At 45.9% G+C, this 16,829-nt stretch overlaps 1 protein-coding gene across 1 annotated transcript in view; it reads left to right on the top strand.

The window, feature by feature from the left end:
• The window catches only part of IP6K1 (inositol hexakisphosphate kinase 1), a 40,418-nt gene extending 23,851 nt beyond the window's left edge, over positions 1-16,567 (top strand). The window contains exons 2-6 of the mRNA XM_082265757.1: positions 8,794-9,138; positions 10,456-10,678; positions 12,711-12,892; positions 12,989-13,164; positions 16,102-16,567. Of these exons, the coding sequence (XP_082121883.1) occupies positions 8,916-9,138; positions 10,456-10,678; positions 12,711-12,892; positions 12,989-13,164; positions 16,102-16,533 (1,236 nt within the window). The 5' untranslated portion in view covers positions 8,794-8,915 and the 3' untranslated portion in view covers positions 16,534-16,567. The remainder of the gene's footprint in view (positions 1-8,793; positions 9,139-10,455; positions 10,679-12,710; positions 12,893-12,988; positions 13,165-16,101) is intronic.
• Positions 16,568-16,829: the final 262 nt, after the last annotated feature.

The following is a 16,829-nucleotide window of genomic DNA, read 5'->3' as shown; positions in this document are numbered from 1 at the left end:
AGTCCGCTATACAGGAAAGGTACGTCGGCCATTTTCCTTTGGTCTCAAATAGGAAAAAACAGAAGTTGCCATATTTTCGTAGTCCCGGTATAATAAAGATTGAATGGTGATTTTATATTTATTTTGGGCATTTACGGGCGGCACAGTGGTGTAGTGGTTAGCACTTTCACCTAGCAGCAAGAGGGTCGCTGGTTCGAATCCCAACCACGACACTCCCTGCCTGGAGTTTGCATGTTCTCCCTGTGCCTGCGTGGATTTCCTCTGGGTACTCCGGTTTCCTCCCACTAGGGCTGCGCATCTTCACTTACCTCACGATTCGATGCGATTACGATTATTAGGGTCGCGATTCGATACGATTCGATTCCGCGATGCATCACGATTACTATGGGGACCCTTTTTCTAAAGGGGGATCTATGGTGACCCTGCTCTAAAGGCGGATCTATGGGGACCCTTCTCTAAAGGGGGATCTATGGGGACCCTGCTCTAAAGGAGATCTATGGGGAGCCTGGGCCTGTCCTAAAGGGGATCCAGGGGAACTGAGCTCTACAGGGGGATCTATGGGGATCTATGGAATAGATCCCCTTTACAGCAGGGTCGCCATAGATCCCCCCTTTAGAGCAGGCCAGCATCCCCAGAGATCCCCCCTTTAGTAGAGCAGGTCCCCCCATAGATCCCCCCTTTAGTAGAGCAGGTCCCCTCATAGATCCCCCTTTAGAGCAGGCCACATCAGGTTAGAAGAGTTACCTGATGCTAGTTGTAGTACCGTAGGCCCTGGTAAGGAGGAATGCTGGGCTCTGTAGTGCCCCGACTTACCAGGAAGCAGAGCTGCAGCCAGTTGTGGGTGAAGTAGCGGTAGGTGTATGGAGTAGGCCAGGTCCCGGGTGATTAGCCTCATGTCGGGAATTTGGAGATCGGACTAGTGCAGTGCACGGTACGGGGGAAAGCAGGGCCTCCTCACTCCCCTGCGGTCAACTCAGGCTGTCTGCCGAGAACCGCACCGCTACCAGAAGTGTACCGAGCTGGGAAGGCCGCGACTTCGGGCGGCCGGGCTGTCAGAGCAGGCGGTCGGGCAGCAGCGTGCTAAGTGGGCGTGCCGTGTGCCAGAGAGAGCACTGATAACTCCGCTCTCCTCTCCTCTCCCGCGCCGCGAGGAGGAGCTCCGTATCCCACAAGCCCAGCCAGCGCCGCCATGTCACTTCTGTCCCCGCCCCCGGAAGTGACGTCATTAGGTAATCGATTATTCAACCACCCCGAATCGATGCAGAATCGCGAAGGGTCGCATCGCGATGCATCGATTCAGCGATTATATTCAGCAGCCCTACCTCCCACACTCCAAAGACATGCTGGTAGATTAATTGGATCCTGTATTAAAAAAAATAAAAAATAGGCCCTACTATGTATGTATGAATGTGAGTTAGGGACAGTAGATTGTAAGCTCCTTGAGGGCAGGGACTGATGTGAATGTGCAATGTATATGTAAAGCGCTGCGTAAATCGACAGCGCTAAATAAGAACCTGAAATAAATAAATAAAATATATATATATGCGCACGTAATTTGAGAAACTACTGAGTATGTATTAATGGACCACCAGGGCACACAAGTGAAACTGAATAGCTAATGACCAAAGGACCGATAGCTAAAACTGGCATATAAGAGCGAGGTTAAAAAAAATAAAAAATTCTATATAAATATATAATATAAAAATGATTAAATAAAAACAAATAATGACTTAAAATGGAGCCCAGGAATACCAATAATGTTGCAGTAATCGCAATATAAAAGAATATCCCAGAACCAATGCAATAATAGCATGGATGAATAAATAAATATTAGGGCACAAATGAAGATCTGAAACCTAAAAGGGATAAAAAAAAAAAAAGTGACAGTCACAGAGGGGGTCGTAAAACTGTAGAATAATGAGTAAGTGTTAGCTCATATCTCGTCAGGCGGCAATTAAAAGATGATATACGGCCCTTCAGTGGCTAACCCCCCCTAGATAGTGAATTTCCCCTCATCCGTCCGGGAGTTATGACGACACATAGCACTCAAACTTAGTGCAGACACCACTGATTTTATTGCAAGTTTCGCTCATATTTAAGGCCCGTTTTGAGCGGGAAAGACTGCTCCAAACTGGTTTACAATTCATCAGTCAAATTAACAATAGCACATATCTCACAGAACAGTACATGAAAGGCTTTTGTTTTCTCTATGCATCTGTGTCTAAATGAGGTATCTTGTATCTGAATCTGTGTTTTGTGGCAGAGTCGCCCCGTCTGTATTCAGTTGTCATGTGTTAATGCAAGCAATTGTCAAATGTGTTTAGGTGGTGTCAGTAATTTCCATGCGCAGACTTAACCCTGTCAAGTGTCCAAATGAATGAATGAAAAGGTGTTTAACATGTCGTCTAAATGCAAAATATCCAACTGTCTGGTGTCCAGGGCGGGTGAATGAGTGTCAGTCTGGCTCGTTACTATGTAAATGCAAGGGCCCATATTTCATCATAGAATGGGCATAAGCTGAAATATATATGAAATGTAATAAGGCATGTTAATACAATCTTTCAGTAAGGAAATCTAAATTTAGGCCGTCTTTTTTTTTTTTTTTTTTTGTCAAATAGAAATATCATTCTTAAAGCGTGTTCCAGCTGTGGAAAAAAAATTAGTAGCTACAAATCCTGTAGCTGCTGATTTTTAATATATAGACATTTACCTGTCCAAGGAGCCCACCGATGTCAGAACCCCAGCCGATTTCCGGATCGGCTGTCGGTTGCCGCCATTCACTGTAAGGGAAACTGGCAATGGAAGCCTTTCAGCTTCACAGCCGGCTCCCTACTGCGCATGGGAAGGAGAAGCTGGATGGAAATTCTGAGGAACGGCCCCGCGGCGCTGTCTCCTGGAAGTGGGGAAGGGTACCTGTCAAAAACAGTTTTGCCTACATAACATCCTTCGCTACATCTTTTGTATTGGATGAGGTACACCACATTACTGGAAGTACAGCTGTATGATCCTGTGATATTGAAGGTCCCTTTTGTGTATATGTGACACTTTTAGACTGATCTGGTTGCACAGTTTGCAGCGTTTTTTTTATTGCAGGGTTTGCTCCCATTATTCGTGACTTCATAATCAAAATGAAGTTTCCTGCTGATTAGTTTGTCTGAGGTTGGGTGGTTGTCTGAAAGCCAGTATTGGTGGTTGTTGGAATTTTCTTTTTCAGAATTTCATCTTCCTGTTACGATGGGTTGTAAATCTTTGATTATCTTTTTTTATCCCATCTAGTGCTGGATTGTATGTGGTGACTAGAGGTACACGGTTTTATTTTTTTTCTCTTTGTATTGGAGAAAATTTCCTCTTTGGGTTTTCAAGGCTGTGTTTATGCTGGTGTTGATGGTTTTGTCTTTGTAACCTTTCTTATAGACGGAGTCTGCTAGTCTTCGGAGAGGTTTATCTCTGTCTTATGGGTCTGAACATATTCGGTGGTATCTGATGGTCTGGCTGTGTATGTTGGCCCGTTTTTAGGCTCCATTCACACCTGAGCATATTGTTTTCAGGCGTTTTTTCGTAGGTGTTTGGAGTAGTGATCGATGTCGGTTTTTCGTTGCCGATACCGATATTTTGGCCATTGCATATTGGTATCGGCCGATATTGGCTGATATTTTCGTACATTTAAAAAATGTTTTTATTTTTATCACTTGACAGGTACTCTTGTGGAAGGCTCTGGGGGGGTCTAAAAGACCACAAACCCCTCCTCTGCACTTAAAAGCATTCAAAACGCCAAGTTTGGCTGTTTTTGAATGCTGTCATTTTTAATCTGGCGCCGAGTACCTGGAATGACATCACTTCTGGATTTTTACTTGGAGACCCGTTTAGAGCCCAGTGCGTATTTGATCAGGTGGGACGGGAGACCCAGGCGAGCCGCGGGAGGGGGGGGGGGGAACGTTCCCTCCCGCTCCTTGTAATGACAGCCGAGCGGCTTCTCAGCCGCATCGGTTGTCATTACAAGACAGCCAACTGTCGGATATGGACGCCGGTACCAGGGTGATTCCTCTAGCTGCAGACATCACTCCGGTACAAGCACTTTCCGAAATATCGGCAATATCGGTCACTTTGGTGGCCGATTCCGGTATATCAGGTAAAGGGCATATCGGCCCTTGGTACATCGGCTTTGCCGATGATCGTACAATCCCTAGTTTGGAGGCAAGCATTGACATCTAACAAAAATGCTGATAATCTGCCAAAAAAGAAGCTCATGTACTTTTTTGAGCTTCAGGCGTTTTGCTTCAGGCGACAAAACGCTCAGATGTGAACAGGGGCCATTTGAAATTAATGGGATTTTGCTTGTTGGGTGTTTTTGAGACTTGAGAGTGTTTTACGAGCTGAAAAACGCTCAGGTGTGAACAGGGCCTAAGCGTGTTGGGGGTGAAAACTGGAACTGTGGAGATGGCTGCATCAGTCAGTCAGTTTCCTGTATATCGAAGTGTGATGCTTGTCATCCCTGATGTATACTGTGGTGTCTAGGAAGTTGGCATGCCTGTTGGAATAATCAATTTTTAGTTTGATTGATGGGTGAAAGGTGTCGATCAATGAGTAAAACTGTTTTAGCTTCTCTTCACCTTCTGTCCATACAATGAAGATATTGTCGATATAGCGATAACATCTGTATGGCTTTTGTTGTATGCTGTTCAGGAATTTTGTCCTCCAGATCAGCCATAAATAATTTTTGCATATTGGGGTGCCATTTTACTTCCCGTAGCAGTACCCATACACTGGAGATAGCTGTCATTGTTGAAAGGGAAGTAGTTGTGTGTAAGAATGAATTTGATAAGCTGTGTAACATCCTCAGCACTGTATTTGTGGTTTGGTGAGGATAAGACTGTGACATGCAGCCAATCCATCCTTGTGAGGGATGTTACTCTACAGCGATTCTACATCCATAGTGACTTGAAGTGTATTTGGTGGAAATTGTTGAGCTTGTTCAGAAAGTCAGTTGTAGTATATTGCAGGAAACTCGCAGGATTAATGACTAATGGTTTTAACATATTTTCTGCCCTGAGATATGTTTGGTAAGTGTATTCATAACCGTTATGGTAAGTGTATTCATACCCGTTATGATGGGTCTGCCTGGATTACCTGGCTTGTGAATCTTGGGCAGTATGTAGTAGAAGTCCCCAATTTCTGGATTCTCCGGAATCACATTGATAGGTTCTGAATGTGGATGGGTTGGTATTGTTTTAATGAGACCTTTTAATTGCTTAGTGAAATCTTGGGTCGAATCATAATCCAGTTTTTTTTTTATAGTAAGTAGTATTTGCCAGCTGCATCTGGCCTTCTTGTGTATATACACTTATCAAAATTATAAATGCAACACTTTTGCTTTTGCCCCCATTTTTCATGAGCTGAACTCAAAGATCTAAGACTTTTTTTCTATGTACACAAAAGGCCGATTTCTCTCAAATTTATTGTTCACCAATCTGGCTAATTCTGTGTTAGTGAGCACTTCTCCTTTGCCGAGATAATCCATCCACCTCACAGGTGTGGCATATCAAGATGCTGATTAGACAGCTTGATTATTGCACAGGTGTGCCTTAGGCTGGCCACAATAAAAGGCCATCCTAAAATGTGCAGTTTTATCACACAGCACAATGCCACAGATGTCGCAAGTTTTGAGGGAGGGTGCAATTGGCATGCTGACTGCCGGAATGTCCACCAGAGCTGTTGCCCCTTTCTCTACTATAAGCCATCTCCAAAGGTGTTTCAGAGACATTTGCAGTACTTCCAACCGGCCTCACAACCGCAGACCACGTGTAACCACACCAGTCCAGGACCTCCACATCCAGCATCTTCACCTCCAAGATCGTCTGAGACCAGCCACCCGGACAGCTGCTGCAACAATCGGTTGGCATAACCAAATAATTTCTGCACAAACTGTCAGAAACCGTCTCAGGGAAGCTCATCTGCATGCTCGTCGTCCTCACTGTGGTCTCCACCTGACTGCAGTTCGTCGTCGTAACCGACTTGAGTGGTCAAATGCTCACATTCAATGGCGTCTGGCACTTTTGGAGAGGAGTTCTCTTCATGGATGAATCCCGGTTTTCTTAGATCTTTGAGTTCAGCTCATGAAAAATGGGGGCAAAAACAAGTGTTGCGTTTTTATAAGTGTGTGTGTGTATATATATATATATATATATATATATATATATATATATATATATATATATATATATATATATATATATATATATATATATATATATATATATATATATATATATATATATATATATATATATATATATATATATATATATATATATATATATATATATATATATTTTTTATTTTTTTTTTTTTTTATTTCAATATGTGCATAAAAACGAACATTCCAAACGTCCTTTCAATAAAGGGACAAAACAATATAAAATAAAAAAAATTATACAATATCCAAATAATTATCTGTTTACTTAGTATTCATAATCTCTTTATGCCAAGGTATATCCATTTAGCTTAATTGATCGCCGTTGTCCCGGTGTGCCCCAACCCCTTGCTCCATCGCAATCATAGATTTATTTCCTCATCATACTATGTGCATCCCTCTATATCCTCTTGGTTATCTCCTTATATTCAACCATTGGTTAATGTTGATTGACACCAATTGTCCCAAATTTTATTATATTTCGTTGAGCATCCTCTATGCATATACAATACTTTTTCAAATGGTTAAATCTGATTTACCGCTCTTATCCAGTTCTTAACAGCAGGGGGCTTCACTTGAATCCACTTAACTGTGATTGTTTTCCTTGCCATAAACAGCGTTTCTCTAAGCATTATCTTGTGATATCTAGACCATGTTATTTCATCTAATATACCCAGCAAACAGGTTTCTGGGGTCAAAGGTACAGGCATATTCAGGACAGAGGATAAGTATATTTGTTTGTATCCATCATGACTGCTCCCCCTTTATCTGCTGATTTGATGGCGATTGGCCTGATTTTTGCGCAAATCATGTACAGCTCTTCGTTCCAGTGGTGTAAGGTTCTATAAAATACAACTGCGAGGGATGTAACTCGCAGTCTGAAACTGTCAATATAGGTGTCAGTTTGGGGTTTTCGTCCTTGTGGAGGTGTGAAGTTGCTGTTCTTTTTATTTTTTGTCGCCTTCTATTGTCCTAGGCTGCCTTTCATAAGGGCTCTTTCACACGGCGGATCCGTGCTGCTCAGCGGGGATCGATCCGCGATCCCCGCTGAGCCGGCGGATGACAGCTCCGTCTCCGCTTGCAGTGCGGAGAGGGAGGTGTCACAGCCCCCGCTGCTCTCTATGGGGGATCGGATGAGAGCGGACCTCCTGTCCGCTCTCATCCGATCCGATCACTGAACGGATGGAAAAATAGGGTTTCCATCCGTCCAGATTTCACGGACAGGATCGGATGCGGGTGTCAGCGGAGGTGTCTCCGCTGACATCCGCTGCCCCATAGAGCTGCATGGAGGATCCGATCAGATCCGCCTAAAAAACTGACAGGCGAATCTGATCGGATCGCCCGTGTGAAAGAGCCCTTACTGTGAAAATATTCTTTGTCCTGTATGGGCAAAGCCTAGGTTTGCTTTAGCTGCCATCCATCCACAAGCCAGCAGCCTCTTATATCCAGCCGGGAAGCTTTGCCTAGAAGTGTTTGTATGAAAATTAGCCGTACTCCCATTACCTGGATATGGGCACCGTCCTTGAAACGTCCCAGAATCCTCTATAATAGTAAATGACTATAAATGCTGACTTGACGCCGCTCATTGGTGTGATCAAAACAGATTGCTATCAGGTTGAGTTTGCAGGGTTCACAGTAGAGCATCTGGCATGAGAACGGGGTCATTGCATTAGAAGAGAACCTGATCTAGCTCAGGGGTTTCAGATTTTCAGTTCACCGGGTTCATTGATGCACGATTAGGGAATTTAAGATGAAATCTAATAGTGGGAAGAGACTGCAGAGTGCAGAGATAGTGCCGTATATCTCAACCGAGCTGCAGACACTCCGATTCTCACAGTGCCAGGGAGTAGATGGTTTACCTGCTAGAGTCCTGCAATGTCTCCCACCGAGAAAGGGACGGCCATGGCCTTCTCACCTGAACCTGGGGCTTTTAAAAGAGGTAGAGGGATGTATGAATGGGGAATGAATGTGATCTCTTAGATCTGTGAATGGAGACCAGAATACTCGGCATCTGCTGTGTGCGGCAACATATGGCAAAGTTCTGCTAAGTTGTAGTGCTAAATCATGTGATGTGTAGGTTGAGTGAGAAAAATCCGGGGGCCAAGTAGTCAAATGGGGCAGAGAGAGGTCTTTCATTGATGACAATAGGGAAGGGTACTAAAGGTGTCGGTTTTAATGAATTGAATGTTTGGTGGTGAGCACTATGGGTGTATGGGGGTAAGCACTATGATTCATTTGGTGAATGGGGATGAGCGCTATGGTTAATTCGGTGTATGGGGGTGAGCACTATGAGTAATTGGGTGTATGGGGGTAAGCACTATGATTCATTTGGTGAATGGGGATGAGCGCTATGGTTAATTCGGTGTATGAGGGTGAGCACTATGAGTAATTGGGTGTATGGGGGTAAGCACTATGATTCATTTGGTGAATGGGGATGAGGGCTATGGTTAATTCGGTGTATGGGGTGAGTACTAGAAATAATTGGTGCATAGGGGTGAGCACTATGTGTTCTGTTATATGATTTACGTAAGTGATTAACTATGACAGATCTCTGCCGTCTTCTCTGTTTATTTGTTTATTTCATGAAGTCCCATCTCTTCCAGATCTGAGGAGTGACTGCGTCCTGAAGGAACTGCCAGCGGCCTTCTTCTTCTGCCCCTCAGTACTGCTGCCCGGCCCCTGTGCCCCTCTCCATGTCCCCTCCCAGCACTGTGCGTGCAACGCAATGTGTGTTTGTCAAACCATGGAAGTGGGGAAGTGCGGCAAGAGCGCGGTGTGCGACAGGGGCCGGGGGGTCCTGCTGGAACCGTTCATCCATCAGGTGGGGGGACACAGCAGTATGATGCGCTATGACGACCACACAGTGTGCAAACCCCTCATTCCTCGGGAGCAGCGCTTCTATGAATCCCTACCGCCTGAAATGAAGGAATTCACACCTGAATATAAAGGTGAAAACCGACTGTTTTTCTGTGTGCTGAGCTCTCCCCTCCTCTGTTTTCTGTGTGCTGAGCTCTCCCCTCCTCTGTTTTCTGTGTGCTGAGCTCTCCCCTCCTCTGTTTTCTGTGTGCTGAGCTCTCCCCTCCTCTGTTTTCTGTGTGCTGATCTCTCCCCTCCTCTGTTTTCTGTGTTCTGATCTCTCCCCTCCTCTGTTTTCTGTGTTCTGATCTCTCCCCTCCTCTGTTTTCTGTGCGCTGATCTCTCCCCTCCTCTGTTTTCTGTGCGCTGAGCTCTCCCCTCCTCTGTTTTCTGTGCGCTGAGCTCTCCCCTCCTCTCTGCCTCTGCGTGCTGATCTCTCCCCTCCTCTCTGCACGCTGATCTCTCCTCTCCGCCTCTGCGTGCTGATCTCTCCCCTCCTCTCTGCCTCTGCGCGCTGATCTCTCCCCTCCTCTCTGCCTCTGCGCGCTGATCTCTCCCCTCCTCTCTGCCTCTGCGCGCTGATCTCTCCCCTCCTCTCTGTTTTCTGTGCGCTGAGCTCTCCCCTCCTCTCTGCCTCTGCGTGCTGATCTCTCCCCTCCTCTCTGCACGCTGATCTCTCCTCTCTGCCTCTGCGTGCTGATCTCTCCCCTCCTCTCTGCCTCTGCGCGCTGATCTCTCCCCTCCTCTCTGCCTCTGCGCGCTGATCTCTCCCCTCCTCTCTGCCTCTGCGCGCTGATCTCTCCCCTCCCCTCTGCCTCTGCGCGCTGATCTCTCCCCTCCCCTCTGCCTCTGCGCGCTGATCTCTCCCCTCCTCTCTGCCTCTGCGCGCTGATCTCTCCCCTCCCCTCTGCCTCTGCGCGCTGATCTCTCCCCTCTGCCTCTGCGCGCTGATCTCTCCCCTCCCCTCTGCCTCTGCGCGCTGATCTCTCCCCTCCCCTCTGCCTCTGCGCGCTGATCTCTCCCCTCCCCTCTGTCTCTGCGCGCTGATCTCTCCCCTCCCCTCTGTCTCTGCGCGCTGATCTCTCCCCTCCTCTCTGCCTCTGCGCGCTGATCTCTCCCCTCTGCCGCTGATCTCTCCCCTCCCCTCTGCCTCTGCGCGCTGATCTCTCCCCTCCCCTCTGTCTCTGCGCGCTGATCTCTCCCCTCCTCTCTGCCTCTGCGTGCTGATCTCTCCCCTCTGCCGCTGATCTCTCCCCTCCTCTCTGCCTCTGCACGCTGATCTCTCGCCTCCCCTCTGTCGCTGTATATTGGTCAGTTGAGCCTAGAGAAAGTCAGTCAATTTGTGATACAAACACTTTGTCTCCTGAGGTTGCTGTGTGATGCCGTGTATCCTGTCCTCCCCCGTGCAGGTGTTGTGTCAGTCTGCTTTGAAGGTGACAGTGACGGATATATCAATCTTGTCGCCTACCCCTATGTGGAGAATGAGACTGTGGACAACGAGGAACCTCTTCCAGAATGGGACCACCCAAGGCGCAAGCACTCTCGCCGTGGTCTGTACCGCACTAACAGCACTCCTTCCAGCACTGACCATAAAGAGGAGCGCCCAACTCTGAGCACAGAGAGTTCAGAAAGGTCAGAGAGGTTTCCGTCTTATAAGACAGGGAGGATCTATGTCTGTGTTGGGTGTTGTGTCTTCAAAACAAGCTCTCGATGACCTATGTAGCTGCGGGCATTGTGAAGAAATGAATCTTTGAATTTGAAAGTTGAATTTCTGAGTCACTGCTGGGAGGGGGGAGTAGGTTAAGCAGAGCTTCTTAGTCAGTGGTAGGAGCCCTGATCCTGGAACCACAGAACAAGGTACAGGTACATCACTATGCCTGTAGGAGACCCCTGTTTGCAGTACAATGGGGGTGGGTGGTCCTGAAGTGGTTAAAGCGCCGTCTCTGGCTGCTGTAAAGGGGTTAACCACTTGCCGACCGCCGCGAGTACATATACTGCGGCAGTCTGGCGCTCCTGGGCAAAGCGACATACCAGTACGTCGCTCGCCCACGAGCCTCCAGAGGACGAGCGCGTGCTGCCGGGGGCGCGCTCTCGCCCCCGCTCGGTCCCTAAAATCCCCGCGCCAGTGACCGGCGGCTCCGATGTCCACCGGTCACTCGGCGATCTCCCGCTGTAGAGGGAGAAAGGCAGGCGGCTGATGTAAACAAAGCCGTCTGTCATTCGCCCCTGATGTAACTGCAGAGATAATATGATCCTGCTATGAAGGATCGTATGTCTCTGTGGTTACATCACAAGCCACGCCCCTTGACAGTTAGAATCCCGCCCCTAGGGACATACTTAACCCCTTGATCACTAATAAAGTTAACCCCTTCCCTGCCAGTGTAATTTTTACAGTAACAGTGCATATGTATAGCACTGATTAATGTAGTAATGTCACTGGTAACCCCAAAAGTGTCAAAAATGTCAGTTAGGGGTCCGATCTGTCCGCCGCAATGTCACAGTCCCACAAAAAATCGCAGATCGCCGCCATTACTAGTTTATCCACTTTACGACCGCTCACTGTGCCTCTACTGCGGCACAGTGGCTCGTTATCGTCCAGCGATGTAGTACTACGTCGCTGGACTCCTCCCCTTGTGGGTGGCGCTCGCTTGCCGCCTGAGGCTCGCTCCCGCTGTATTCATTCACAGCGGGAGTCGGGCCAGGGGAGGAGCAGCGGCGATCGTCGCTGCTCTTCCCTGATCGTCGGGGAATCGAGTCTGGAGATCCGCCCGCTTGTGTAAACAGAGCGGGCGGATCTCCTAAGTGACAGGGAGTGACAGATCGGAGTGTTCAGCATAGCTGAACCTCCGATCTGTCCCTGTGTCACATAGTCCCCTCCCCCCACACACGTTAGTAAGCACCAGGCATACATTAACCCCTCCCTCTCCAATAAAAATTAACCCCTTCCCTGCCAGTGTCATTATTACAGTAACAGTGCATATATATATAGCACTGATTACTGTAGTAATGTGACTGGTACCCCCAAAAGTGTCAAAATGTCAGTCAAGGGTCCGATCTGTCCGCCACAATGTCGCAGTCCCGCAAAAAAAAAATCGCAGATCGCCACCATTACTCGTTAAAAAAAAAAAAAAACACCAAAAATGACAAAAATCTTTCCCTTAGTTAGTAAACGCAACAACTTTTGCGCAAACCAATCAAAATACACTTATTGTGATTTTTTTTTTTTACCAAACCTAGGTAGCAGAAAACAAATTGGCCAAAAATTTAAAAAAATTTAGATTTTTACATTTTTTTGGGGGAATTTCATATAAAAAAAATGTGAAAAATATTGTTATTTTTTTCAAAATTTACGCTCTTTTTTTTGTTTATAGTGCAAAAAGTAAAAATCGCACAGGTGATCAAATACCACCAAAAGAAATCTCCGTTTGTGGGAAAAAAAGGACGTAAATTTAATTTGGGTACAGTGTCGCACGACCGCGCAATTGTCCGTTAAAGTCACGCAGTTCCGAATCGCAAAATAGGCCCTGGTCTTTGAGCAGCCAAATCCTCCGGGGCTTAAGTGGTTAAATAAGATTTTTTTGTTCTCGGCAGTGTTATTTGTGACCATTAGTAGAATCGTTGATCTTTTCTTTCCTTCGAATGACTTGTCCTGATTCTCCCGCAGTATCTCTGAGATGAAGAGCCCCAAGCTAGAGCTGATGAACCAATCGGACGTCCCCTTCCAGATGCTGGACGGCAATAGCGGGGTGAGCTCAGAGCGGATCAGCTACAACCCCTGGAGCCTGCGATGCCACAAGCAGCAGCTCAACCGCATGCGCTCGGAATCGAAGGATCGCAAGCTGTACAGTATCCTTCCCTGTGTGGCGTCCTCTCTCTCATCTCTTGCAGCGCTGGTAACGATCTGTCATTTTCTGTTGTGATAACTTAACTCTGCGCTCCCAGAATTCCTGTTGCTGGAGAACGTCGTGCACCACTTTAAGTTCCCGTGCGTGCTGGACTTGAAGATGGGAACGCGGCAGCACGGTGACGACGCCTCGGAGGAGAAGGCGGCCAGGCAGATGAAGAAGTGTGAACAGAGCACATCTGCCACGCTGGGCGTGAGAGTGTGCGGCATGCAGGTAAATGCACAGACTGCAGCTTCACTGTATAATGTAGTGCCCCCTATGATGGCTGTAGTGCGACAGATCATTGCACTGTGACATGCAGATTGTTGTGCTGCCCTCTGCTGGCCACTGTGTGACATGCAGATCATTGTTCTGTCCTCAGCTATCAAAGGATCATGCCTTTCAGATGATGACTGGGCTCCTGCTGTCTGCAGGATGTGGCTGTGTTGCCCATAAAGAGGGAAATGAGAACAGAGTAGACATTTTTGTACATTCTGTGCAATGTCAGAGACACGTAAAATTTTTGTATTGCCACAGTTTGTTGGCAGCAGTGATGTCACCCTGTGATATTTTTGGGGAGCACTGATGGTCCTCTGTCATATTTAGGGAGCAATGATGTAATCCTTTATATTGTATCAACACTAATGCCATTTCTTATACTGTATTTGGGGAGCAGTGATGTCATACCTCATATTTTGGAAGCATAGACAACATTCCTCATTGTTGGGGAGCAGTGATGCCACCCCTCATTATTAGGGAGCAATTATGTAACCCCTCCTATTTGGGGAGCAGTGATGTATGCTCTTATTGTATAAACAGTGATGTCATCCCTCCTATTTTGGGAGTATAGATATTAGTGATCGACCAATATCGGTTTTTCATTGCCGATACTGATATTTTGGTCAATGCATATCGGTGTCGGCCGATATTTTCGTACATTTAAAAAAAACAATTTTTTAAATTTTTTTTTTTTTGACAGGTATTATTGTGGAAGGATCTGGGGATCTAAAAGACCCCAAACCCCTCCTCTGCACTTAAAAGCATCCAAAACGCAAAGTTTGGCTGTTTTGAATGCTGTCATTTTTTAAAATCTGGCACCAGTACCCGGAAGAGATGTCATGACATCATGTCCGGGTTTTTGCATGGAGACTCGATCAGAGCCCAATGCGGCTTTGATTGGGTCTTCGGCAGCTGTGCAGGCTGGTTGCCGGGGTCCCCTGATGGGACGGGAGACCTGGGCGAGCCGCGGAAGGCGGTGGGAGGGGGGCGTCCCCTCCCGCTCCTTGTAATGACAGCCGAGTGGCTTCTCAGCCGCATCGTTTGTCATTACAAGACAGCCGACCGTCGGCTATAGACGCCGGTACCGGGGTGATGCCTCTAGCTGCAGGCATCACTCCGGTACAAGCACTTTCCCGAAATATCGGTCACCTTGGTGGCCGATACCGATATATCGGGGAAAGTGCAGATCGGCCCTCGATATGTCGGCTTTGCCGATAATCGGTCAACCCCTAATAGATATCATCCCTAATGGTTGGGGAGCATTGATGTCACCCCTCATATTTGGAGAGCAGTGATGTGTCTTCCCTTCTATTGTATACAGTGATGTCCCCCCATATATTTGTGGAGCAGTGATGTCCTTGTTCACATTGGGGAAACAGAAATGTCACCCCCCTCCTACATATTTAGGGAGCAGTTATATCACCCTAATATATTTACACAGCAATGATGTCATCCCTCATATTGGAGAAGCAGCAATGTCATCCCTCGTAATTGGGGAGCAGCAATGTCATCCCTCATAATTGGGGAGCAGTTATGACTCCTACCTTTTTATTTGGGGAGCAGTGATGTCATTTGTCATCCTGGAGGACCAGTAATGTCATCACTGCTCCACAAATAAGGGATGTTTTTCTTTACATTGGGGAAACAGAAATGTCATCCTCCTGTATTTAGGCAGCAGTGATGTCACCCCTCATATTTGGGGAGTAATGACGTCGTTCCTAATACTGGAGGACCAGTGATGTCATTGTTCACATTGAGGAAAACTTATTGGGAAGCAGTTAGGTCACCCACTCATATTTAGACATCATTGATGTCCTCCCTCATAATTGGGAGCAGCGATGTCCTCCTTTTTATGTTGTCTTCACTTCTCTATGGAGTAGGGATGTCATCCTTATTCAGAACCTCAGTGTATGGACATTTCTGAGGAGTGTTTGTGCTGCCTGAAGTTTTAGGGTTCGGATCTGGGTGAAATCTGTCCCATCTTGTATATATATATATATATATATATATATATATATATATATATATATATATATATATATATATATATATATATATATATATATATATATATATATAATATATAATATATATATATATATAATATAATATAATATGTGTTAGAGCTGCACGATTCTGGCCAAAATGAGAATCACAATTTTTTTGCTTGCAATAAAGATCACGATTTTTTTGCTTGCAATCAAGATCACGATTCTCTGTGTAACATCTTTTACATTATAAAAAAAATTGTTTATATATGTATGTATGTATGTATGTATGTATGTATGTATGTGTGTGTGTGTATGTGTATATATATATATATATATATAATATATATATATATATATATATATATATATATATAGTATATATATATAGTGTGTGTTTGGGGGTTCTAACTACTTTTCTAGGAAAAATAAACTGATTTAACTTGCAAGCAACAAGTGTAGGAAAAAGGTTTAGTCTTTAAGAGGTTAAACTTCCTTCCTCTGGCAGAGGGAAAGAAAAGATACAATGTAATCATTTGTGTTTACAGTTCAGTGGGAGACTAATGCTGATAGGCTTTTGCGGGAGGCTCTTTTTTTTTTTTTTTTGACAGCTGCTCCCTCACAGCTATGTAAAGAATCGAGCAAGTGTCATGTTAAGATCGTCAGGGGGAGTGAATCACGATCTCGATTCTGTTACGATTAATCGTGCAGCTCTAATATAAATAAATAAATAAATATATATATATATATATATATATATATATATATATATATATATATATATATATATATATATATATTACTGCAGGAAGGTGATCTACACATCCTGACCGATTTCTGGGTTTGTATTCCTGCATCGGGTGACATGGCCTTGTTCTAATTTGTCCTTTTGTTCTCTATGCAGGTCTTCCAGATGAACACCGGACACTACCTGTGCCTGAACAAGTACTATGGCCGGGGACTCAGTGCCGAGGGCTTTAGACAATCGCTCTACCAATATCTGCACAACGGCAATCAGCTTCGTGTGGACCTGTTTGAACCCATCCTGACCAAACTGCAGCGGCTGATCTCGGTCCTGGAAATGCAGGCGTCCTACCGATTCTATTCCAGCTCCCTCCTCATCATCTATGACGGCATTGATCGCCCCAGGAGCGCCGATCCGCTCTCCCAGGATCCTCCGCCCAACGTAGATGTCAGAATGATAGACTTCGCCCATAGCACTTTCAAGGGCTTTCGCGACGACCCGAAAGTGCACGACGGGCCGGACAAAGGTTACGTCCTGGGCCTGCGAAGCCTGATCAGTATTCTGGAGCTCATCCGAGCCGAGAACCAATAGCGGGAAGAAGTCTCAACACTCCATCACAGTTCTCCCTCCTTGACTGCGACCGGATGAAGCTCCACACAGAACTTAGACGGCCTTTATGTTCCACGCCGGTGACACGCCACACAGATCTGCACTCTAAACGGCATCCATTTTTGTTATTGGCCAAACAAAACTTGGGAACCCTTGTAACCGTGGAAGAGGGAAAAGCCTGTATGCCGGAGCTCACCGCGAACGCTTGTGTTTTTACCGACACACAAATATAGAAAAATAAAATTCCTTTACTTTTGCCTTTGTTTCTAGAACTAAAC

This window comes from Pelophylax lessonae (assembly GCF_965119305.1).
Source record: "Pelophylax lessonae genome assembly, chromosome: 8".
NCBI classification, from domain to species: domain Eukaryota; kingdom Metazoa; phylum Chordata; class Amphibia; order Anura; family Ranidae; genus Pelophylax; species Pelophylax lessonae.
Note: the sequence above shows the minus strand (reverse complement) of the source record. Positions and strands in the feature narration are given on the sequence as shown.